The 26705-nt window shown below is 39.3% G+C and overlaps 1 protein-coding gene and 1 long non-coding RNA gene across 6 annotated transcripts in view; one reads left to right on the top strand and one right to left on the bottom strand.

Annotated features, from left to right (window-relative positions):
• LOC123372742 overlaps positions 1–3540 on the bottom strand; it is a 76382-nt gene extending 72842 nt beyond the window's left edge. The window contains exon 1 of the long non-coding RNA XR_006580433.1: positions 3099–3540. This is a non-coding gene — a long non-coding RNA (uncharacterized LOC123372742). The remainder of the gene's footprint in view (positions 1–3098) is intronic.
• ARRDC3 (arrestin domain containing 3) lies at positions 884–17620 on the top strand. 5 transcript variants are annotated; one of them, XM_045021118.1, is made up of 8 exons: positions 884–1524; positions 5685–5766; positions 8190–8337; positions 9545–9647; positions 9990–10246; positions 11184–11346; positions 12192–12346; positions 14916–17620. In XM_045021118.1, exons 1-8 carry the CDS (start codon positions 1245–1247, stop codon positions 14970–14972), a joined length of 1245 nt encoding a protein of 414 aa, XP_044877053.1. In that variant the 5' UTR covers positions 884–1244; the 3' UTR covers positions 14973–17620. The 5 variants fall into 5 exon arrangements, with proteins under 5 accessions (XP_044877053.1, XP_044877055.1, XP_044877056.1 ...); XM_045021120.1 differs by lacking the exon at positions 8190–8337 and having other exon boundaries at positions 1484–1524; XM_045021121.1 differs by lacking the exons at positions 884–1524; positions 8190–8337 and adding an exon at positions 3235–3356.
• The last annotated feature ends 9085 nt before the right edge of the window (positions 17621–26705 follow it).

Raw genomic sequence — 26705 nt, 5'->3', positions numbered from 1 at the left:
TGCTTAATTTCAGAAGTCAGTGTTTAAAACTTTCTGTTTTTTCATCTATATATTAAGTTGCACCAATTCTCATAGAATCTTTATTTTAAAAAAATCTGTCTGATACATAAACTCATGCCAAACCTTTTTGGAGGATTTTAAATCCGCTGTATTCCTACAGGTGGCACAGGACACAGAAGTGGAAATAATCTGAACAAAAATTGTAGGTGGTGTCTGTAATGACCTAATTGTGTATAAGAGGGAAGCACAGAGGCTTAAAGATATTTTTCCCTTTTCCTGTTAAAAATCAACTTTTAAAAAAAAATTGCAGGAGAGATCAGAGAAATCACCAGTGGAATAGGTTGGATTTATGTGGGGTTCTTCTCTTGGTCTCCAACACCAGAACTGAATGGGAGGGATGGAAAAGGGATTTAGCTAATTCTGGTGGAGTTCATCCTACTCTTTGGCTGGTGCTAAACCATTACTGCCAAGATAGACTTTTATTCCTGGCTCATTGAAATGCTCTGAACTGGAGAGCAAATATTTTGCTTTCTGGAATGCACCAGATGCAATGAATTAAATGAACTAGCCAAAAACTCTTCTTTGGGATGAAGAATGTCTCAGACCCCCAATATGTGTCTTATTTCCCTCAAACTCCCTCATCCCCATTCCAGCACAGCACTACCCAGAAGCAAATGATTTGGGAGGTTTGGGCTTGTGGCTGTGTCCTTAATCAGCTGCCTGAAGCTCTGGCTCTCAGCCCACTCTTCCCCTATCCTTACTGCTATAATATAATGCTGAACGCCTGCTATTAGAGGTTATTTGGTACTAATCTGCAGGGCTTGTTTAAAGAGTTTAGGGTAGCGAGCACACATCAGGGGAGACACACAATGGAGAGGACACTCGCTTCTGTTCCACAGCAGGCTCGTCTTCTCTGCTACACCTATAAGGGAAGCAGCAGCAACCCGCTCATGCGCACTCCGGTTGTTTTTCACAAAGCTAGTCTTAAGTGAGCTGGCAGGCTGCAGCCAGCCCGTCTTTGTACAGAGACCACAGAGCTGGGTAGTAGCTGTGAACAGCATCTAGTGCTGTTACTTTTTAGCAATCCCAATGAAGTGTTTGTAGAGAATACACTGATCCTGCCTGCAAACTTTTTGCACGGCAGAGGTATTGATCAGTGTAAAGTGAAGATCACATTTCATATGAGATCTTGACTTTTGTTGTTTTTTTCTTACAATATATTTTTATAGACTTTGTTATAAAACATGGTGCTGGGGAAGGTGAAGAGTTTGACAATAAGCTTTGACTGTCTCAATGACAGCAATGTCCCCGTCTATTCTAGTGGGGATACAGTCTCAGGAAGGGTCAATTTAGAAGTTACTGGGGAAATTAGAGTAAAATCTCTTAAAATTCATGCAAGAGGACATGCAAAAGTACGCTGGACAGAATCTAGAAATGCTGGATCCAACACTGCCTATACACAGAATTACACTGAAGAAGTAGAATATTTCAACCATAAAGACATCTTAATTGGGCACGAAAGAGGTAAGTCATTTTATTACACTAGTTAAAATTATATACAATCGTTTTGGATGCAAGAGGGTACAGCATTGTATCGTGTATCTTGTTAGTTATTACAACCTGTTTTTAATGTACAGGTATAAAAAACCAGAACAAATACGAAAGTAAAAGTGCAGTGCCTCTTTGTGGGATTTAGATTTTGATGATATGGACATTTACTGTTAAAACTGCATTGAGGTGCATCTGCAAAGTGCCTACAAACAAGACTTTTCCCAACTACCTGCCCTTAAACAGAGCCTTTCATACGCATTTCCAATGCATGGGGATTCCATTTGTTTAATGTAAAAACACTCTTGTCCTATGGATCTGATAGACATTAGTAGGCTTTTGCCTCCTACGGGATTAAGAAAAACTGGAGCAGAAATCAGATGTAAATGGTTTAGTTCATTTTTTTTTGTAATCTCGTCATACATACTGAGATATAATTAATACATAGAATTCTGCTTTTGACATTTATGGAAACAATTCCAATTTTCAAATTATATATGTGATAATCCTTCAAGGATGGATAATTGTTGGCAGATAAAGGATTCCATGTGGTTTATTTTGACATATGCAGTCAGCACCCCACGTGTGGTTTTTTTCCTTTGCTTTAAACAAGTTAGTAAAATATCTGAATTTTTTAATACACTATATGTCAGTGAGACAGCTGTAAAGAAGTCCGTCTGAAAGGCCATTTAGAGTCCATTATTGTGTAATTAGACCATCATTTCTAAGTTAGGGAGTTCTGGAACCTGCATTCAGTGAAACCTACTGTGCCAGCCCCAATGGAAATGAAAAGTACTGTGGAAAATGATCTAATTTAGGTTAGGAAAAGGGAATAAAGCATTTTCAAGAGAGGAGTGGGTCTTCAGACTGTTCATCTATTGTTTGAATGGTTACATTGTGGAAGTATAGGAGACTAAGCTTGTTTTTCTGAAGTTTCCACCCTTTGTTAGAAGCGGTTCAATCCTGTTTGGGACCAGTACTGGGGAGTGGGAGGGGGTGCTTATTCTCCTCTTAGCAGATTGGTTTACACGCGTCAGGTGATGGCGATGACTTAATTCCTAGCACAAGAAAATGATGTTAAAAGTGTTTATGTAATTTTCGGCTGTTCTCTCTTTTTACATCTATATGCAGTATATTTGCTGCAGAGATAGGTGCATGAGTAGGGTATTTTCCCCCTTCCCTCCCTAAGAAATTAATATCAGTAAAGAAGTTACCTAGTGTATGTTACACAGTCATGGAAAGGGTTTAAGTTACCAGGGTGGAAGCAGGTAAATATAATTGGTAGAGGCATAGAGATAAAAGGCTCTTTATTTTCCTACCGTGCAAACATTTCATCCGTGCAAAGTGCATTTGCCTTCTCCCCTATATGCAATCCCTGAATTCCCTACCTCCATCACAGAGAGATGCAAAAATGTATGCATGCTTCAGAGCAGGGTGTAGGATCACAAATATGTCCACAGAGGTTCCCAAGTGCTGTTTTTAAAGCAAGAATGACTTTGCATGTGTGAGTATATATCTCAGGTGTCTTTCCACCAGTCCCATTCACGTACCTCTATTTGGATGGGAAGCAGGAGACGGAAGATGGAGTAGGTCTGAAGCTTGCAAATGAGAAGCACTTGTAGATAAGCGCAGTGTGTGTTGCGTAAACGCCGGTGATTTGTGCATTCACTTAAACTGTGAGCTTGGAGCAGCTCAGGCACCCGCTCCCGGAGCAGCACAGCCAGCGACTGCTGCTACCGTGCACTCTGCGCTGAATGGAAAGGGAGTTTCAATGACTTAGCTCCGGCAGCACCTCTCAGCCTAGCCTGGTAACAGAGACCACGCCCAGGGCTCACTCAGTCATTGGCCCAGTGGGGTTTGTTAGCCTGTTGCTAAGGCGATGCCGGCCGCTAATTGGAGGAGGGGAAGGCGGATGGGGGCGGTAGCTCGCAGGCTCCAGTTAGTCCCGGGGTCGTAGCGTGCGGGGCGAAGGGGGGGCTGGCGGCGGTGTCCGCTCGCCGCCGCCGCCTGGGCCCGGAATCCTCCCGGGGCCCAGCCCTGCGCCGTGAGCGGTTAGGGCCTGATCCTGCCCCCGGTGAACTGAGCGGCTCCACGGTGGGAGCAGGATAGGGCCCGCCCTCCCCCCGCAGTCTCACTGTTCATACAACCGCTCGCCGTCCCCCGGCTCTGGCCGCGGCCCCTCGGGCTAGACCCGCTCCGCGCCGCTAGCAGCGCCGGGCCTTGCCGGCTTCGGCCGCGGGGAGTCGTGAGGCCGAGGCTGGAGCGGCTCTGCCCTGACTAGGGACCGGGCTGGCGGGTCCGGAGCGGGGGGCGCCCAGTGATCCAGGCCGCACGGGGGGCAGAGGGGGGGGGGTAGCGAGGAGAAGCAAATCCTCCCCGGCGCCCCTGCCCACGCTTTGCCGTGGCGAGCCGGCGCCCGGCTCTGAGAGCCCCGGGGCGCGCCACGGGAGCCCGGCCCGTAGGGTGGCGTTAGCGCGGTGCCTGGGCCCCGCCGGGCTGCCCCTTAGCCACCGGCCCCTGTGGCTCGGGCTGGGCTTTGAGCCCCTCCCGGCCCGTGGTGGGAGGCGGCACTGCCAGGCAGCGTGCGGAGCGGGAGCCCAGGCAAGGGGCGGCTCCTCCCGGGCTGCCAAGCTGGGTTGCGCGTGGGGGAGGTGCTGAGCAAACGCGCTAGTGTAATGTATACGGTATGTATATGAGCGGCTGGCTGGTTGGGGAGCTGCTCGCGCCGGTTTAGGCCGGTCCTCTCCTGCTCTAGTCTGGTCTGTGATTGACAGCTCAGCACTTGTTTACCACAGCTTTGCTGCTGCTGCTGAGACTCAATGGGAGTGCTGAGCTGGCAGAAAGGAAGAGAAGGAGAGAAACTTCAGTGCCAGGAAATGATTAAAAAATAGAAAAGGATAAAGACTAAAATGCCCTTGTGAAAACCTAGGATGCAGTTTCTGTGACATTGCATGCTGGAGATGTGCACAAATCTCCCTTAGGAGGTGTAAATTATCTGATCCTGTAGATATTATGTATCAGAGAGGTAGCCCTGTTAGTCTGGATCTGTAAAAAGCAACAAAGAGTCTTTCATCAGACCAAGTGGGTATTCACCCACAAAAGCTCATGCTCCAGTGCTTCTGTTAGTCTGTAAGGTGCTACAGGACTTTGTCCTTTTGGTAGATACTATGCCTCTTTCATATAACTTGTGGTAAAGAAGTCAAGAGTGCAGCACACTTTTGGGGAGCAGGGGTGTGAAGGACGAGAACAAAACTCCCTTTTTCTGCCCCCTTTTGGGGGGGGGCTCTCAATCAGGCTATGGTGAATACAGATATACCCAGCAACCCACTTAATTTGCATTCAAGTATTTATTATTTAACATAGACTTCCCTCAAAATGGAAATTTTGACTGTCTCAAGTTTTATAGTTCACAATAAAATAAATTTTATTGGACGTCCAGTGTAACATCAAGAAATCACAGATAAGAACAAGGAAGGTCAACTTTTCTGGAACTTGACAAACTGATCCTCCCTGGATACCTATCTAAAGTGTAAAACACTTAAGATGGATTGGCTTTAAACAAGGCTGATTGTTTTGTAGTAGCTAGCCACCCTTCCACACCCTTTTATTTTGCAAGTACTTCCCACATCTTTTTACAGAACAGGATTTTTTTATCTAATTTCTGACGTCTGTTGCTAGGTAGGAAATAAAAGGAAGATGAATTGCTAAATTTAATCTTCTGGTGCAGACTCCATAGTCAGTATAACATGGAATTGCTTTTTGAATATCATTAAGCTATTTCATTTAAGACACCTAGAAATTGTATTGAAAAGTTATTCCCATTATAATTTTGTAATATGTTTAAATAAACACTGGAATTGTAATAATCACATCCAAGCTTATGTTCAAATCAAGAATATTCTCTATTAAAATTGTGGCTAGAATCCTTTTACATAAAAGCATGTTAAACATGTTGCCTATATTTAACCATTTTTTGTTTTATTGAATCCAAATAGATTGTATCTTAGTAAGAAATATCACTATTTTTAAGAGTTCAGATGTTAATCCCTTACAATACGAACAAGAAACCTATGTAATATATTGTGATATGTAAAATGTTCACAGGTGAAATAGCTTTTTGGGTTTTTTCCTCCTAGATGATGACAATTCTGAAGAAGGCCTCAACACTATTCATTCAGGAAGGCATGAATATGCATTCAGCTTTGAGCTTCCACAGACGTAAGTACCACATATAATACCAATGCTGTATGAAATAATGTTGAAATACATACTTATGAAAGCAAGCACTGTATGGAAAATTCTAGTTGTGGGGGGGGGGGAAATAAAACCCTTTTCAATGGTGGTAGGGATTCCACTAAAACATGCTACAAGGACATAGTCCTATTAAACTATTAAAGAGGTTACTTTTATTCTAAGTGGAAACATTTTGAAAATTAGGGCTATTGATTGAAGGGCAGCAATCATTTCCTTTTGTGACCTGTTGCAAGTGTAATGTGTGGCACTTGGTCATACCCCATGCAATGTTTTACTCACTATACAGAGGGTAAAGGAACCAGTTGACCACTGGACCCTGCAAAGTTGCTGAGATCACTTCCTGATGAATCAAGATTCTACTGGAGCCCTGTAGATAAGCAGAGTTAGTGATAAGAAGAGAATTTAATACTAATCCATTTGGGTTTATTTGGACCAGATGTGATAGAATGAACTACATCTGAACAGAGGGGTAAACACCTTTGAGAGTTTAGACTAGTAAATGGGGGGGGAAAGGGACATATATTTTCCAAGAGGGTGGTTATGCAGAAAGCAGGGTAGAAACAAGCAGATGTATAGATAGCAAGGAACAATATTAGGTCAGGCAGTGTTAATACTTTAACAAAATGTAATCTGGACATAAAGAAATGGGATGTTCCTCTGAGAAAATGACTAAAATGTACATAAATGCAAAAATGGGAGGTCTGAAATTATTTATACACAGGAGATATCAACATCATGGGCTTAACTCAAATATCAGTGGATACTAAGTAATGAGAGAGAGTAACAGGAAGAACAGAAGCAGAGAGGAGACTTTCAATATAAAACAGAAGTAATTAAGATAGAAAACCTTGGATAAATACCATGCAAGTTGGGATATCCTAACTTCCACATTAAAACCAATAAAGTGCCTGATTATTAGAGATGCTGAGCACCTGCATTTCCCATGGCTTCGATGGAACTTGCAGATGCTCATCACTTCTCAGGCTCAGTTGGACTAATGTGATACTGCTGGAAATGCTATAGTATGACTAGAAACACATTTAAAAAGACCCCTCTATGGAATTCTAGAAGCCAGCTGGGCACTCAGATGAGAACATCATTTACCAATATTCAGAATGCTCTTTTGACTCAAACTCTGTTATACAGACTCTGCTTGTGTGTTCACAAAATTCTGTTCTCATTTTGAAAAAAAAATGGTTTTCCATTCTGTAATTGGGACTAGACTTTAGGAAAGTAATCAGGAAGTAAACATATGGGTGAACAACCTGAGTAGTAGGTTTGGACTTCAAAACCAATGGTACTGGACTTAGGAGATGTAGAAGTTTGAGATGGAAGAAGACAAGTAAATTATTACAAGGACTGGTCAAAACAGTCTTTTTTTTACTATGTTAATGACTTAAAAGCGACCATGAAATTAGCTCATGATGAAGAACTTTAGAAAGAGAGAACTGATGATAAAAGCCTGAAGAGTAATTAGTATAGCGAAGTGGAGGGTTTAAAGTATAAAGAAATGGGATGTCCCTCTTAGAAAATGGCTTAAAGTATAAACATGGTATAAACTCACTGGTTAAGTGCTGAAAAATAGGGTGATGATAAAAGCCTTCAACTTGGATTTTAATAGCACTGAGAAAAATTAAGCACATTTCTCAGATGTACAGATAGAGGTGTCAAACTATAGGTTGAAAGAAATTACTCTAGCACTGCATAAGGACAGTGAGGCTGTGTTTAATTCCTGTTTTCTGTGTGAAATTCTAGGATGTAGAAATACAGAAGTACAATTCAGAAAATCAGAATACTGCAGATTGAGGCTCTTAGTTATTTTACAATGTTAGAGAAACATAGGGGTTGGTCAGGCAGCGTTTTGTAATGTCTGAACTAGGTTGTCTAAAGTCAACTACAAGAGCAAGAGGTTAAACTAGCTAAGGAAGAATCAGATACAATAGGAATGAAGGCACAATTAAACAGTACTCAGAATAGTTAATCTACAAAATAGACTACCACAGATAGCAATTGGAGCAATTCTTGCTAATTTTAGAAACTGTTAGCATTACTTTGTCCTAGAACTTCGTATATTCCAGATTTAAAAGTTGCTTCTTGTAAGTTTAAAGGAAATGTGTATCCTTGTGGCATGATCTAGCAAAATTCCTATGATAGTGAAAATTTCGACATACCTACTGTAAAATGAATTAAAATTCAACTACAGAGATTTTTTCTCCCAAACTTAATCCCTTTTGAAATATGGAAACTTTGCAAATAAGTTATGCTTAAATATTATGCAGCATAAACAATACTGTACAACTTATTGATTCTTAATTCTGATCAGTTGTATCACTATTAGAAAGAGAGGATAAAGACTTACTCAATTTTGACCTTTGTGTCCTGCACAGACCACTTGCTACCTCATTCGAAGGCAGACATGGCAGTGTGCGCTATTGGGTGAAAGCCGAATTGCACAGGCCTTGGCTTTTACCAGTAAAATTAAAGAAGGAATTTACAGTCTTTGAACATATAGATATCAACACTCCTTCATTACTGGTAAGACTTGACAGAATTACTAATTGTTTTGTTTTTTGGCATACAAAAAAACTATAACTGAAACAGCATCAAAATCTTCAATTTTTACTAATATGCTCGTTAAACTGCAACTATGCTTTAAATATTGCATTTGAGCAACTCCTAATAGCTGACAATTTGAAAACAAACTCCAAGTACTTGGAGTTGCTTATTTTTAAATAATCTACATTTAACTTCAGTGGTGAACTGCATACATGATAAACTATGAAATCTCTCTTTCAAGAGAAAATTGTATTAACTGTTCTTTGTTGATTTAATAAAGAATAATTTATTTTTTTGAGAAGCAGTGTTACTCCTATGAATCTTTCAACAATAGACTGCTAACTTAAAAATGCAAAGTAAAATTGTACTACAGTGCATTATTCATAACTTCAATATGGATATTGTCTGCCAATGGGGAGAAATTATCACAATTCTGTAGAATATTTTTCTCAAATTGTATTTTACTAAACTATTTAGATATTGCATTAAGATGTTTTCCGTGAGGCACACTCATTTCAATCTGGCCTGAAATCCCTTTTCTTTTTTGCTCAAATGGTAATGTAGGCAAAAAAATGAATAAAATACAGTCCATTGAAATAGGTTTCTTTTGTGTGTGGATGAAAAAAGTTGGATTTTCCTAGACAATTCAGTGGGCTTTGGATCAGGGCCCTGATCTCATGTAAGGCAACAACAGAAATGCATTGATTTAGATGGGAATGGCAGCAGGATCAATATTCAAGTAGCCAGGGATAGGGATTTTTTAATTTTTTTTTATTTTTCAAAAGTAAAATGGAATGTGGAAAGATGTCTTAATTACAGATTATTATATGGAAAGTTATACTGACAGTATGTTGCAGAAATATGGGCTAAAAAGCCACTAACTGTCACATATACAGTATTTTCTAATTTAAATTAAGTCAGAGTTGAGGATGAGCATGACATGGGTAGCTCTTTGGTTAATTATCACCGCTAGTGCTGGGATGACTTTTTAGGACAAAACTTGCTTGCTTTACTTACATAATGCTGTTGAAGTGAACAAGACTATTCTCATGAGTAAAACAAGCAGCAGGAGTTGGCCTTTAAACTCTAATGGTTATTCCTCTGTGTTGATTAAAAGATATGTAGAGGTACTTCTATTCTGCACTGAACCCAAATTTAATCACAGGTATCTATTGTTCTTTTGCAGTCACCCCAAGCAGGCACAAAAGAAAAGACTCTCTGTTGTTGGTTTTGTACCTCAGGCCCAATATCCTTAAGTGCCAAAATTGAAAGGAAGGGCTACACCCCAGGTACGTAGCAGAGTAGTTACAGAAAAAAAGACTTGTTTTTTAAAAAGTACCCTTTTACATGTATAGCCATATGTAAATAATAAGTACTTGTGAGTATGCTGTTAATCAAAACAGACCAAGTAGTAGCTGTCTTCAAGTTGTTATAGTACATAAACTGCACATTTTGTTATATTTGCTTATGTCGTGCATGATTCTGTTTCTGTTGAAATCAATGGGTGTTTTGCCAGTAAGTTCAGTAAGAGCAGCATCTGGCCCATTGTAACCATGTTTAGATTGCTGAAAATGTTTTTGCAGTTGCTATGTAATATAACAAGAACAATATGAAATTCTGTTTTGTTCCAGGTGAATCAATTCAGATCTTTGCTGAGATTGAAAACTGCTCTTCCCGTATGGTGGTGCCAAAGGCAGCCATTTATCAAACCCAGGCATTCTATGCCAAAGGAAAAATGAAGGAAGTAAAACAGCTTGTTGCCAACTTGCGTGGGGAATCCCTGTCATCTGGGAAAACAGAAACCTGGAATGGGAAACAGTTGAAAATTCCACCTGTTTCCCCCTCTATCCTTGACTGTAGTATAATCCGTGTAGAATACTCACTAATGGTAAGTAAAATGCTCGGATTGTCTCAAAGCATATATTAGGGTTTCAAACACGCGGCCCGTGGAGTCTCCTCCCCCCCCCCCAAGTATTTCCTGTGGCCATGAAGCTCTCTCCCTCCCCTCCTCTCCCCTGCCCGTCCCCACTCCTCTGCCTACCGCCAGACGCTTCCCGCTGCTAAACAGCTGTTTGGCGGCACTTAATAGTTTCCAGGAGGGAGGGGGGAGAAGCAGGGAGCTGCGTGCTCAGGGGAGGAAGCGGGGCAGGGATTTGGGGAAGGAGTTGGAATGGGGGTGGGGAAGGGGTGGAAAGAAGCAGGGCAGGGCCTCATGGAAGGGGTGGAGTGGGGGCAGGGCTGGGGCAGCATGTTGGGGGGGTGGAGGAGGGGTCAGTGATGTGGCCCTTGGGCCAATGTACTAGTCCTTGTGGCCCTCATGGTCATTTGAGTTTGAGACCCCTGGCGTATATGATATGAATAATTTTCATGGAGACATCCACACACATTTGAAACAAACTTAGATATTTTTGGCTAGTTGGTTGTGAAACCTACATATCTTCAGCAGTAATCCTTGCTGCATTATAATGAATAGTTTAAGTTCCAAATGCACATCACAGCAGGAAATTTGCTAAGGGTGATTGGTTAAAACCATGGCAGATCTTAAAATATTTGCCTGTCAGCTAAGCAGATATATAATGTAAGTGGAAAACATGCAGCTGGGCTTTGATGCTGAGAGATTATGAGAATCCTTAGCTTCCATTTATTTTGGTTGGACTTCAGGGAGCTCAGCACTTTTCAGGATTGATCCTAAAGGAGGAAGAGAAGCAAGACCCATGTGGATATTGGAGCAGAATTTAGCTCACTAAATCAAAGGGCTCATACAAAACCACAAAAACCATCTGTTTCAACATTTAATCATGGCCTTTTTGTCACTTACTTTTTAGGTGTATGTTGATATTCCTGGAGCAATGGATTTATTCCTTAATTTACCACTTGTCATTGGTACTATTCCTCTACATCCATTTGGCAGCAGAACGTCAAGTGTAAGCAGTCAGTGTAGCATGAATATGAACTGGCTTGGTCTGCCACTGCCTGAAAGACCTGAAGGTAATTTGACAATACAATTCCCAAACAATTCACTGTTTTTCTTTCTTTCTTTCTTTATTTATTTTCCCCCCTGACTAACACTTCACTGATATATTAAGACCTACATTATCCCCTCCTGCAATAAAAGACACAGGGCAGGAGGAAATCTCCTCAGGGTTGCTACCTTGTTGAGATCTCCTCCACATCATTCCACCATGAGGTTAGAGTTCCTTTTTGCCTCTCCTAACCCCAGAAAGGTAATCTGTCAACAACTGGCAGGTTCAGTGGAATCAGTGCACAGAAGGACAGGGCCATCTGTGGAATCTGAGTACCTCCACACCAGCTCTGTCTCAGGCAGTGCAGCCCACTGCAGCTATGCTACCAAGGTCTCACTGTGACCCCAGGATCCTTGGTAGCAGATGCTTTGTGGAAAGGTAACAGTCTATATTACCTTTTTTATGGGAATTCTCCACATGACTGGAGGGGGGGAAAATGATGTGCATCCCCGTTCCCTCCTTTTGGGGTACCTAGTCTGCAGCCCAGCCCAGGAAGAGACCCTGTATGGGATCCAGAGGAATGTGAGGTTGCCCTGCTCCCCCTACAGAAAATGTGGGGATTCCTGTTTGGATTTCAGGGAGACAGTCAAACCAAAGTAGATGAAAATTCTCAACGTGTCTTAATGTAAACTTATTTTCTTAGATTTAAGTTAAATAGCATGGACTGTTACACACAAGACCATCTATAACACTTGTCACTGAGCACTTTTACCTACCTAGTGCAAATTATAACGTTTAATATTTGTCATGTTATGTATTTTGACATGCATAAGAACTGTTGTTCGAACTGCGTGTACCTTTTCCCTACAGCACCTCCTAGCTATGCAGAAGTGGTCACAGAGGAGCAAAGGCAGTCCAGCCTTGTACCCATAGCTGCTTGTGATGATTTTGAGAGGGCACTTCAAGGACCATTATTTGCATATATCCAGGAGTTTCGTTTTCTGCCTCCACCTCTCTATTCAGAGGTAAGCAAACAAAAATGCAGTTAACCATAACAGTCTATTTTGCGTTTTTTTTTGCATTCTCCATTCTAGTAGCAAAAGTTCAATAAGTAGAAAATGAGAACTTTTGTGTTCCACCCCCTAACATTTATATAAATCACTAAAGCAAAACATGGAGCAAGATTTTCTTTCACTTACACCAGTATAATTCTGAAGTATTTCATTTACTTCATTGACTAGTGAAGATGTACACCAGTGTAGCTGACAGCATAACCTGGCCTATAAAGTGGCAGCTGCAAGTGCTCATTATCTCTAATAAAATGAAATCAGGCCACTTTTATTTCAAGGTGCCTACATATGGATTTAGAGGCTAATTTAAGGCCCCTGTCTATGAAAATTTTGGCTCTAATCTTATAGATAGATAGGCTCCACAACAGAAATCACCTGATTTTTTTCAGAGCTCCCAAGCCACCCACATCTTACTCTAATGTAAGTAGGAGTAAGAGGTATTCCTTATAGTCTCAAATTTCTCACTGGAGTGAGCTGATTATTCTTTGATCACTTTCTTACTTCATTACTCTTGTTTCTATTGGGCCACTAACCTTAAGTCTATTAATAGTAAACGAGGACAAAAATAATATTTTATATCATCCATCTTCATCTTATATCCCTTGATGTATGCTACCCTCAGTTTTCACCATGTTTAAAAGGTAGTATATTCAGGATTGATAGTTATGTATGCTGCAGATCTCTTGAGTGTTAGCTCCTAAGAGACTAGAAGCCCGTTGGCAGACCTTTGTGCTAATTCCATCAATTTTTTGCAAATTATCCAGAATATTGATTTTATAGTGGAATCAAGTTCTCTCTCTTTTGTAATTACCTTTTACAGTACAATTACATTTGCAATATGTCCTTTGACTATCAGTAGGTACTTCAATAGTACGTATAAAACTATAGTTTGATAGGAATGGGGGGCACTATATTGGTCAATATCTCATATTTTTTCATTTTATTGGATTACTAAAGTGTGATTCCAGTTTGGCCAACTAGGCCTAATCAGACATAGCACAAGGTAAATGTAGCTACATCACTAGGCCTGTGATTCCAGTTTTAATTCTTTTGGTTAGTATTCAAGTACTGAGTTGACTTTTTTTTTTTGGTTTCTTGTTGATCTAGAGAGCATTTAACATTGTTTAGGTCCAGAATATCTCATACCTCCTTCAAATTAGTTTTTCTGCCTGCCATTTCAGGTCAGCCAGTGCTGGGTATTTGGCTTCTCTTTCTATTCTCTGAAGTCCTTCTGAGGCAGGGCTTTCATAATCAGAATCCACTTTTGTAGAATAAGCTGCCAGCTGGGAAGTGACATGCTTGGATCAGGCTGATTTAAAATCTGCCTTAAATATAAGATTCTTCAATGCCACTTGGGATGGATTTTAAGCTTTATAAAACACCTTGGGATGAGCAGGCAGTATCAGTGCCTGTTGAGTGATATCTTTTGTAACTGCAAGAAGGAAAACTATTTGTGCAGAATAAAAGAACAACACTTTTTATCCTTTGTTTAGCTGTACAATTCTACATGTTAAGAAAGTAACATTATTAGTTTAGATTGTAGAATGGTAATACTCCACACATGGAACACTAACAAACCAGCTGTGTTTTGATTTGTAATGCTGAATACTCCAAACCAAGGAATTCAATCCACTATTGATTTGGGTATTGTTGCTGTTTTTCATGAAAAACAGCTCAAAGCCAGATTTTCATAGGTATCCATATACATTGCCTATATATGCAGAAAGGCACCTAGTGAGATTTTCAAAAGGCCATAAGTTTCTAACTCCTATTGATTTTTAGACAGTACAATGACAGTGTACAATATTGCCCCCTAAGATGTATATGTAAGATAGCTAATATAGTTTTCTTTTCGAGATAGTATGTTACAACAAATGAGAAGCAGGGAGAGTAAAGCTACATGACCTTGAAACACCTCAATAGCAGAAACTGGTTAACTGTCAAATTGTTCTAAAATAGTTCTTGACCAAAACTAAAATGACTGTTTTATTGATTTCTCTACTTTTTCAAGAAAAATTTCTGCATTTGATAAATTAGTGGAATACATCAGTATAAGTTCATGAGTAATATTCAGTGATATCATTAGCAAAAGGCATGTTTCATATAAAATATCATTTAAGCAAACTATTCAACACATTTCAAATAACTGAAAATTGTTTGCCTTACAAATAATTAGAAATCACACTTTATAATGGTTTTTTTTTATCCATTAATTTTCATTGTTTACATGATTAGCTCTTTATGCCTAAACTCATGGTACTGTCAGGTCATAGCTATAGCCTTTCATTGTGTTTAAAATACACAAAATTAAACATGGATGTATTGGATACAAGCCAATATGGATAATTGGTCACCTGATCCAAAGTCCATTATAGTCAGCAGTCACTTTCTATTGACTTTAGTGACCTTTGGATCGGGCACAGTATTTGTTTATCACAATATTTGTAACTTGTGAATTTGATTCTTAATTTTTTTTTTTTTAAAGTTGTAAACTAAATTTCTATTTTTTTTTCCTTCCATTCAGATTGATCCAAACCCAGATCAGCCCACAGATGACAGACCATCTTGTCCCTCTCGTTGAAGGAATCATTCACTAGCTGACTTGATTTGGATTTTTAGTCGTATCTCTGCCGTGTTGAGGATCGAGGCGTCATATCAGAGATATACTTTCAAAGGAAGTGGTATTGCTCTTGCCTGTAAAACGGTGAATAAGTGAAAACAACCTGTGATCATGCTTTTGAAGCCTACAACATCATAGGACTGCTCCACATGCTTGAAGACCTGAGCTTTTTTCCCTTAAATACTGGCACATACTAGGAGCAGCCTTATTAGCCTATGGTAATATGTGTCAAAACACTCACCATGTTGTAAAAGAGGGATGAGGACATCCTCTTCTGATTTGAAAATTTGCACATGCGCATTGCTTATGTTGTGCGGTTCAGTGTCACTACAGCTTTTTCTCATTTATGCTGGACTGTTACCCCTTCTAACTTGTTTGTGGTCCGCACAACAAGGAGCAAAAAGAAAGCTTTGAAAAAACAGTAACTTTAAGATGACAAATGCACTGACTTTTTTCTTTTAATTTAATGTAGCCTGGACTTTACCTACGTATGCACATGCTCAGAATTGTCCTAGTAGACTGATCATGTATCACCTCTTCAGCTGTGGATTTATTTACAAACATCAAATGCCTTCAAGCCAATCCTTCTTGCTGTATGTTTTGCAGCCTACTGTAGTAGACACGCAACAGTTATATGGAAAAAAATTAACAGGAGAATAATAGACTTCTGCAAGATTGTATACCTTCTTGATTTCTTTTAAGAATTTGTTGCCTTTCTACTATTATCGCAAAGAAGCATTTTGTTACAGACTGCCTAAAATCACTTAATCTCAGGTGAACTCATCACTTGCCAAACCGTTGGAAAGCTATGTGTGTTTTGTTATGTTGCACTGTTACTTTTTCTTTTGTTTTTTTTTCCTTTGGTTTTTATTTGAAAGGGGGATTTAGAAAAGGGACATACCCATAAGTAACAAATGCACCCTCGTTCCCTTTTTATCTTTTTGCATCTTCAGAAGAGATCGGTCAAGTTTTGAAGCTTAAAAGAAGGCAGCACCAGCAGACACCAGCCAAGGGTTTTAAACAAGAAATAGTAATGTACTGTTCATGATTAATCGTGAGGTGGAAAGGGAAATTGAATTTATTTTTATACATAGTTACTTAATCACCAAATCTATACATACATAGTGAGTTTCTAGTCTAAAAGTATATTTTAAAGTGCAAGAAGAGTATAGGGTTGGTGAGATGGCTGTTTGTGTACTTTGTGTTGATCTTCAGCATTTACAAAATTGTAAAACAATAAAAGATTCTCAGAAAAATGAAATGGCCAGAATAGCAAAATTACCAGCCCTATTAGAATATTAGCTAGCAGAGATTTGTCTTGATGATTGATTCCCTTTCATGCCCTTGAATTAAAAGCATGTATCCAAGCAAAAAGATTGTAACTGTACAGCCACATATGTAGAAAACTTCAACTACTTGAAGATTGGGGGCTTCCACCCTGCACATTGTGGAAGGGGTAAACTGTCAGAGTATTTGGGACAGGTGCACAGGGGCAGAGAACCATTGGATCCATTAGCACAAGTATCAGGATGTAGGCACTAGGAATTTTATAGGTTCATTTGCAAAAGCTGTTCATGTATAAACTTTTTTCAGAAAGAATTCAAGCACGATTTTTAACAAAAATAGTGTTTCTTGGGTTGGCTATTTAACATTCATGTCTATTCTGTCATTTAATGCCATGTGTTAAAGTGGTTGAAAATAAAAGTTAAGTCTCTGGCATGGTGGAATGCCGGAATGCTGTCTTGCTTTTAAGGCTTCATAAAAAACAAAATAGGCTTTTCCATAAGTGGCCTTTATGAAAACATGGAAGACACTTCATGTTTAAAAATGACAGGGTGAAAAAAACCCAATGTAAATACGAGTCGCGTTTTAAGTGATTCAGTTAAAGGGTTTGGGCTTCAGCAAGCAAACTAATATGCTGGATAATAAGGAAGCTGGGTGAATTTTTTTTTTTTTAATTTTACTAGACCATTTTTTTTTTTTGAATGTCCCTCCCCCACAAAAAGGAAAAAAAACTGATGGGTTTGTTGGCATAAAAGGGCATTTGGTGGTTTTTTCCTTTTCCTTTTTTGTTTGTTTGAAACAGACTAGGGAACAATTGTTGGATATGCATAGCATTAAATACTTATCACAATATAATGAAAAATGACATATGAAGCGGGATTGACCAATATCATCATAATTGGCACTGCATCACAAAGTGTGATCAGATTCAGAGTTCTAAAAACGTTGTCAAATAGTCATTTCCATTAAAGTATTTTACACAATTCTTTAGAGGCATTATTTTTTTTCTTGTTATATAAATATTGGTCAATTCCTGATGTTATAAAACGTGAGCATCACAGTTGTTAGCCCAGTATTCAAGCTAGATTCCTGATTTTTGAATCAGGAAAAAAATGAGTAAAATCCAAAATGTTAAGAGAAACTAAGTGCAATATTAAATGTTTGCTTTATGGATTATATTCTATGGCTGTTTGTATTTTTTTTTCCTTTCTCCTCCCCTCCCCCCCCAGTTTGGTGCTGAATATGTCCTTGTAGACTGATTTCAGAAAAAGTGGAAAACAATTTCCTATTGCTCTTCCTTGTGAAAAATAAACTTTTTTTTTTAACAAAAAAACCTTTCTGTCTTGAGGTGCTTTATGTAGACAGCTACAAAACTTTTGCTATGAAACTATTTGTGAGAAGGTGTGACTTAAGAACACTTTACTATTTACATGACAAGTTTGGAAATTTATCATAGGGCTCAATCATGAGATTGTCTTCAGTTTGAACTACTTGTGGCCAATGTTTTGAAAGATCAACTGTTTAAGCAACACAAGCACTAAGCTTCAGGCCCACCAGCTGCTGCTATGCAGCTATCCCAGTGACCTATCAGGATGAGTGGGTATTGTACCCTAGTTTCCCACATAGGAAAGCACTAATTATTTATAGGACACCTGTAAAGGACACTAAGTTTATATATAGTTATAGGGGGAGCCATAGTGGCCTATTCAGGTTGCCTAATTTTTCCCAGCACCTAAATTTTATAGTAGCTTTTTGTTTGTTTGTTGCAGGGGGGTGCACTAGTGCTTCCATGATTTGCATCTGGAACTTGGAAGAGCAGCAGATGATGATAATGTTGGGATCAGGAAGGTGCCTTTTGCTGCCCTCATTAATGTTGGGTAGTTATAAGCTGTTAGCAAAACACAGATGGGAAAGGGGAATTATTAAGTAGAGCTTGCTAGATACTGACTAGTAAAGTACCTCAGTATTCCAACAATGAACACACCACCAGGGAGTCCTGCAGCATACCACACACAGTTGAACCTCTGGCAAAATGTATTACCCACCTCCTGTATCAAAATATCATTTGGCCTAAGGGCTAGAAGCCAAAGACCAGTTACATAAGCTGGGAATGGAAACCACCTTTAGGAGACGGTAGCTACATTTATGCTAGAGACCTTACAGCGACACAGCTGTACTGATGCTACTGCACTGTGCTAAGATCTCTCCTGTAACTGCTCTATGGTGACAAGGGAGAGCTCTCCCGTCGACATAATTAAACCACCCCCAACCAGCCATGGTAGCTATGTTTGGCAGGAGACACAATCCCACCATTAAAAATGGTAAAAGTTGCAAACTTAAGCACTCAGGTGATTCCTGTGCATGCAGATACATATGCTTAGAAATCCCTTATATCTTCATTACTGGTAATACTTTATTATTAAAACAATTTTTAAATCCTAATTTACTTTTTGCCTTTCAGTCAGATTGGATATTCTGGTTTTTGCTTGCACTAGTGCAATCCTTTTGTTATTGGGTTTGCAACACTGAGACTATTAGCACTTAAATTACTGTTCACTGATATTTTAAAAAATCAATATTCTAATAATTTTGTTAATTTTTTTTTTCCAAAATCTACATTTTTGGGGCTCGAATGACTTACCATTGTTCCTTTTAAGAGCAAGTTCATTGCCAGCACTATCTGTCAAGTTGGGAATTACTATCAAAGTTTTGACCTCTGAATATATTCCATAGAAATGTGAGTGCATTTTATGTTCTTTAAATATAAAAATATCATTGCTTCTGTACATATGTACAGGTCTGTGCTGCACACAGATACAATAAATAGTCTGTACCCATCAACTGTTTACTTCTAACATCTTTGACTATGTTCATGTGTAGTTATCAGTCCAGTGGTGCAAGGTGACAAATTGGAATGCCTTCAGAATCCATTGTTTCCAGATGAGATTTGGCAATGTTATAAGTTGATCATCCTATTGGAGATATGCATGTGTGCTAGCCAGGCTATAATGTTTTCTATCTCCATATGCTTTCCAAAGTTAACCACTACAAACACCCACCGTTGAATTGCAGCCACCTTTGTTTAGCAGTGCAGAGCTAGACCATACAAGAGTTTAGGTCTGGAAGTGAGGAATACTGCATCTTTTTGAAACTGGATGGGGGCTACAATAAGCTGGGTCCCTGTCCAATAATGAGCTCCATGTGGGCAAACTCCATCACCCATATGGAGCCCATTAAATTTAATGGGACACTATGTAGATGCAGGAGTATGGCTATGTAGGGCTTGTTGCAGAATCAAGGGCCAAATATGGAGTTTTACCAGGACACTGGACTTAAGAGGGCAGCTACCCTGGGGAAATGCACATTTGGCTGAAGAGGCTATAAAAAAATCATAATTCACACACATGATTTTTGACACCAAGAATCCAGTTAAAGACTTATTTGCAGCAGAATCTGAACACCACTTCAGAGCGCACCAACATTTAAAAAAGTGCCAGTGCCTGCCTGAATGAATGAACTGAAGGATGCTTTAAATACGCTTCAGTTCTGAGATCTTCTAGTGAAATGTACTTACCAGGCACACATGTACCATTGGACTCCAATGCAATTTGACCTTGGCTAAAGAGCAATTTTTGTCTGCTACCTTGCTGGAATTCTAGGCATGGGGGGAAAAAGTACCCTATTTGTTATCAAAATAATCATGTGGTTTTTTAAACTCTCTCTGACAGCTATAACCTGCTATTTTTAGAGCTAGAGCCTCATCTCTTGTGAACTAGTGGACATTAGGACAGAACGAGAGCTTACATACAGCAGTCACTGCTCCAGAGAAATCTGCGAGTTGAACTACGTGTCTTTCACCTGACCCATTTCATAACTGGCATGATTCTGTGTGGTGTCAGTAATTTTGCTATAGAACACTTTTTTTTTTTTGAGCACCCTGGAATGCAGCCCTCCTTAGGCTCAGGAGCAAGACAATGAGCCAGAGTAGCGAAGGAGTAAAGAAACAGAAGAGAAATAGTGAAAGGAATAATCAGGTGTGATCAGGCAGCTCAGGAGAGGTGATGTGAGCAAAGAAAGAGAAAAATTGCACAGCATAGACAAATACAATAAAAATTATTACCTCAACATTTCTACTTCTAAATCAGTACTCATTCAGCAACAAGTCTGTGCCCCGGACATGTGCATGCACACTGTACCCCTCAAACAAGCACAAATCTCTGGCCCAAGAAAAGAGGCAGGATGTGGAGGGGGGTACCCCAGGAATATCACAGAACTCACTCCCTGAATTGGAGTCCACTAAGGATAGCAGGGCAGGACATGGCTAAACTAAACTAAAGCCTCCATAGGCTTTGTTGAAAAAATGGCTCCCTGTTTCCTCCCCTACATCAGCCCAGCATCTGACCTGGCTACTCAAGCCAGGCCATATGGTAAGGTGTGTGGTCATAATGAAGCCAATGGTTCTGTCAGCTGACTATGGATATTAGAAGTAAAATTCCAATGTGAATGTGGGTAAGTAATTGAAGTCATTCAGTGGTTCACAAAAGTTCACTGTAAATTAGATGAAAAAGGCAACATTACTACAAGGTAGGCAAAATGAGTAAGACAGATGGTCCCTATAATATTCCTGGATAATTATTTGCCAGCTTTTCCCCCAACTGACAAAAAATTAGTCATAAATAAATGTGTCCAAGATTCAACCAGCTCTACAGATTATGAAATACTATTAATCAGTTAATTATTTCTGGCGGGGGGGTTAATTGATGAATAATTTATATAGAATTATTTATTCCTCTCACCCTTTTCTGGGCCTGAGCTAAAGGCCATTGAAGTAAATCCAGTAATGTTGGCCAGTCTATTTTTGGCCAACATTACTGGATTTCAGAGAAGAAATCATCATAAAATATTGGAATCTAAATTGGACTCTTAAAAATTATTTCACTTTTAATACCTCTTATTAAAAGCAATGTAGGTTAAGACTTTTCTATATATTGGATTCAGGTTCATGTTGGCTCTTCAAAATGAAATGGTTTTAAATAAAAATGTATATCTTGCACAGATTTTCAGACAAGCAATGATTTTTTACTTGACTGCTAAAATTTAAAAATGTATTCAAGCCCCTGTGGTAAGAAGACAGGGCCAAATTCTAACCTTTGTTTACATTGGTGTAAACAGAGTTCAGTTTGGCTCATTGTGTTTGGAAGCTTTCCAATATGTTACAGGATATATTCTTATTGATGCTTGTTTAATAGCCTAATGTTAAGTAGGACAACCAGGGTATGGTACAGATGGTCCTTATTTTTTGTTGACAGATACTCTGAATATATTTATACAGGTATGCTCTACTTACTTTATTAAGCTTACTCCTAAAGGGAAATGATTAGTAAGTTACACCTAGCCAATTTAGACGTAAAAATAGAATTTTAGCTACATGTAAATTTGCAAGATCTGGCCTTCTCCATCAGTACACACAGTTAAAATTAGCATCCAGAATTACCCTCACTTTCTCCTGTTTTGACTACTGAAACCTTTTCGTTGGCCTTTCCCCCTTTTCACTATTCAGAACAAAATTACTCAAATGCTCTTCCTTACCCCTTCTCCTAATTATATCACCTGAATTGAATCCCCACACTGAGTCTTCCTTCTCTGCCACAGCAAATGGCAACTTTCTCACCCTCACCTTTTAGGCTCTTAACCACTGAGTGCCTCGCGTTTTGTAACATTGATTGCCACTCCACCAACATGGTCAAGCTGCCTATTGGCCAATTTTTCCACACAAATGTCTTTCATTTCACCCCTTATCCCAGAACTAACTGGTACAGCCATGACCCTGTCTCCCTTCAGATCCCTCCTCAAACCCATGTCTACTTTGATGCCTTCAAGAAATTGCCAACTGATAATTGCCAGGCAGAGGATTTGCGGGAATGGCTATTATCTATATTATTTATTAATAAACACACTTCTCCCCCTCAAAAACAACTATTAAATAAGTTGTAAGCATTATGTGTATGTGTATATAACTAATGCATGGAATCAGTCTCCCTGTGGACCCACTGTTCCTATCAATGTTACCCTTGTCCTGCCTCCCCTGTTGCCTCCTTTTGTCTGCAACATCAACTGTTAAAGTCATCTTAAATTACATAGTAAGTTTTTTGGGATAGGTTCTGTATCTTTCCATGATTTTGTGTCTTACCTAGTACAATGGGGCTCTGATTGTAACTAATGTGTCCGGCATTAGTGACCTTAATACCATATACAGGGAAACCTACTTATAGCCAACACTCTGTGACAGTGAAACTCCTCTTATGTTAAAGTTGAGGGAAAGCTTTCAGTGGACTTTCTCTCCTTTTATAGTGAAGCTTCACTCCACTATAGACAGATTCCATTGCATGACTCCTTAATCTCCTGACAGATAGTTATGAAATGCAAAATTCCCAGGGGATTATCTCCATGTGAGCAGAGGGGAAAGGGGAAGGAGATGAGAAGTTGCCAGTGTTACATATGGGAAGGAATAACCCCAATTTTTGCTGCAGCTGCTTCTACAAGCCCAGCTACCAGGGCCTCCAGCGTCCCAAGCAACTGCAGCAAGGGTAGAGGTGGAGATCGTTAGCCAGGTAAAGTGGCTCTTAATTTATAGCAATAGTCTTTGTAAGGGAAAAGCTCTTCACACTTGTAGGCTTTGGATTAGCGGAAGCTTCAGTCTATGTAAGTCACAAGTCTGTTTACTAGTTACACAAAACAGAGTTCTTGCAAGTTCAGACAAGGACATTCTGGACTGGAACATGCTGTTGTATTTTTTAACCTTATAAGCAGATGTTTTGTTTCCCTTGCTCATAGATCTTTCTAAATATGGTGACATTTCTAATAAGAGTTTCAAAATGTTATTATGGGATTATTCCAGGAGGTTCAGAATTTTACCAGGGACTAAAGTAAACTGGTTTTTTTTGCCAGTTTTGGCATAATGTAATTTATTGACACCAGGAACAAACATTTTGTAATAATTTTCAAGTTCAGAAATTTATATTCAGAAGGCTGGCTAGTGTTGTAGCAAGGGGACCGTGGTAAGAGGAAACTAATAATGTTATACTACTTGCAAGGAAAATTAAAGCAACTGGATTCAGTAGGTGAAACCTTCTGTGCAATGCTAGTAAATGATACTGCTTAATGAATAACTGTTTACCACGTTGGCATTCCACTTATTCGAGGGTACCAGATGTCAGTTGTCTGCTTTCAGTCTAGACCCAATGTCAATCAGTAATGCTGAACAGTTTGCAAGGACAATAGAGTATTCATGCAAGGCTTAATATCTGCAAGTGCATGTTAATGTAAATCTCACCCATTCAGGTATGATATCCAATATTTGGATTGTCAAAGATTTTCTGTGCACCAGTTTGGTGCAGTAACGTTTTACACTGTAGCATAACTCAGAATATATCAGTGTTCAAAAGTAGAATGTGGCACTAATATGTGCTTTGTAAACAGTATTCAATCACAGGCCAGTTGACGTTAAAGTGCATCCTCATCAGAGGCAAAGCTGTCTGATTCTTGGTAGCAGCTGCAAAGAAAATCAGGCACGTGCTGCTCATATGATTTATATAAAAGGATTTGATGACATTCACATAGTGTGGATGGGGTAGGGAAAGTGTCTCTGCCCCCAGCAAGAGTCAAATCTGTCTGCACTTGCATTTGTTTCATATTCTTGACCTGTCCTCTCGTATTCACAGCTGACACTAGTTATTTCTAGGAGCTGTTCATTCCAAAAGGAAAGAGCAAGGTTGGGGAAACAACATAGTTGCAATTATTTAAATAAGTAGTTTGTATGCAACTTGTAAACAAATGAAGAAGAAATAATAAATACTTTTGCTTGCTTATGTGGATTGTAACAAAGTGCTATAAACAAACTTTTAGGGGTGTACATTATGCAACTATATAATATTCTTGGGTTATACCACTGAATTTATTTTTTCTTAGCACCTTATTCACTTAAATGTAATTGTTAGAAGTTAGATGCCTTTTCACAGTCACACTTAGGATTCCATCAGATTTGCATTGCATCTCTGAAATTTGGCTTTATTGATACATTTAAGGGGCTGACAGCAGCCTCCACATCTGATTGATGACCTGCTAGTTTGCTAATCTGGCCAAAAGGGTGGATTTTCAGCTCCCTGCGTCTTCTGTTGGAAGATCACCAACAAATGGGAATAGTTTAACCAAAAGTGGGTGGAATCAGCGTGAAACAACAAGACGTGTAACATCAGTAGAAGTCAGCTCGGGAGGTTGGTGGGGGAAGGAAATCATAATCAGAAATGCTGATCAAGTAGCAACATTTTGTGTTCCTCAGTATCCACCGAGACATGGTCTGGCGAGCTGCCTGGCTATACTGGATTTTGTACATCTGTCAACTATAGCAAAGATTGAAGCATAAATATCATTTTTTCATCTGTGACCAATATTATCTGGTAACAATGTTATCTATGCATGTTATTAAAAGGAAAACTCACCCATGTTTCCTTCAGATCAGTAAATCAAACTTTCAAAATCATTTTATAAAAAGAAAGATGCAGAGAAAAATCTCTTTCCCTCTTTCTAATCATGGAGAACAGTATGTGATCATTAACTTGGCATCGTCTTTCAAAATGTCACCCTTATGGGATGTTAAGAAAAGCTACAGTTTAAATTGTTTAGGGAGGCTGTGTGTGACTGAAGACAATGGAATTTAAACTGTTTCTCCAAAACAGTAAAGAATTCAGCATTTTGTGTCATGGGGCACGCATATCAGTGACATCAGAGACATGCTATACCTGTACTTTTGGGCTATGGCCTGATGCCTAGACTAGCTAACTCAATCTAGGTGGATTACTAAAATCAAATATTGTGTCTATTATGTCCCTCGCTTCATGATCGCTTGACGCATGCCTCAGAATCCTAGACTGCAGAATGTTGCAGTTGGATTAAATTATATCGTTTGCCTACATAAAATAAAACTCAAAATAATTACAATTTAATTGCAATTAAGTTTAACTGTATTTGCTAATTATTTAGTGAGGCATGTTTTTAATAGAGAAATAGGTCAAGGCCATGTATTTAAAAACAAGAGACTTTATTCCTGCTTTAAATGTCACACAGCTCCAAAAGCCGGCAGCTTCACTGACAGCAATTAGTGCTGCATTTTGTAGTACCTGCATTGCACCTTTGAATACATTCCTGTTTTCATGTGCAGCTAAAGCTGTTGGTTTTCTTACTAACAAGTTGCTTATGCTGAAAATTATATTGCTTGGAAAGGACAGTGCTAACGACAGCCACTGCTGGAAATTTGTGTTGTTCAGGGGAGACATATTGTTCACGCCATTGTGCCATGGGTACTAGTGAAGACAGTCTGTTAGGAAGCTACAACAGCACTTATGCTACCACTGTCCTTGCCATACTGGGGAGCCCATTGCCTAGCAGCATGTTTTCTGCTATATCTCTGTGGCTGGTGTAAGAACAGCACTCTCATTGCTGTTGCCTAGCAAGGGGCTCCTCCAATGGTATGTACTACCAAAAGCATACTGGACACATGTTCACATTGCGCAATAAAATTCAGGGTCTAAAAATGTCCTAATTTTCTAATGTTTAAAACTAAGAAAGGGGAGCTTGACTGTATTAAGCCAAAAATCTGTGCAAGTCTCTTGCAGTTGTCGACAAAATTATTATGTTGATGACCTAATATTAGGATTTCATAGACTAATTTCTTTCTCAAAAGTGACATGGCATTAGTCATCTGAACTATCCATTGGGAACTTGCTTCCTTGCCACAAACATATGTGTATTTCAGAAAACCCTATTCCTAGGAGTGAAGGTGTGCAGTGTAGGAAGGAATTATTAGTCATATATTCTGGACTCAGAATGAGATACCTGGAATGGAGAAAACACAAACTTCACTGCTAAGTCCCACTATGGGCCTGGCAGAGGACACTGACCTCGTGTCTCTGAAAAGCAGATCTATAAACCTCTTTTACAGCCAGATTTGCAGAAATCAAAGGATATCATCTAAGACAAGTTCTGCTGTCCTTATGGGGCATGGAGTTGTACCAAAACTTTGGCCTTGAGCATTTTTCCATTCAAAGTGAAGCATCTGGCCTTTGATGCTTTATGAATGCAGAGTAAGCTCTGCATGCCATAAAAGTGCCTGCAGTTTATATTCAAGGGAACTTAGTGTTTGAAAACCATCTTAGGGAGTTCATTTTACATTCTTTAAAATAATATATTAGTTTTTTTGGAGATTAGTTTCCCACCTTAAAATACTTTTCCATTATGATCTCAGTAGAGCCTTTTGATTTTTAAAGCTATGTAGGCTTAGGAACTTTAAACAGCAGTATATTTGACATAGTTTCCATCCACCACATCCTTACAGTATGACCATAAAGTGTTAAG

Source organism: Mauremys mutica, chromosome 6 (assembly GCF_020497125.1).
Source record: "Mauremys mutica isolate MM-2020 ecotype Southern chromosome 6, ASM2049712v1, whole genome shotgun sequence".
NCBI classification, from domain to species: domain Eukaryota; kingdom Metazoa; phylum Chordata; order Testudines; family Geoemydidae; genus Mauremys; species Mauremys mutica.
Note: the sequence above shows the minus strand (reverse complement) of the source record. Positions and strands in the feature narration are given on the sequence as shown.

Coding starts and splice junctions, on each gene's coding strand:
- ARRDC3 (XM_045021118.1), top strand. CDS start 1,245: ATGGTGCTGGGGAAGGTGAAGAGTTTGACAATAAGCTTTGACTGTCTC. Junction 8,338..9,544: donor TCAACACTCCTTCATTACTG/GTAAGACTTGAC, acceptor GTTCTTTTGCAG/TCACCCCAAGCAGGCACAAA. Junction 12,347..14,915: donor CTCCACCTCTCTATTCAGAG/GTAAGCAAACAA, acceptor CCTTCCATTCAG/ATTGATCCAAACCCAGATCA.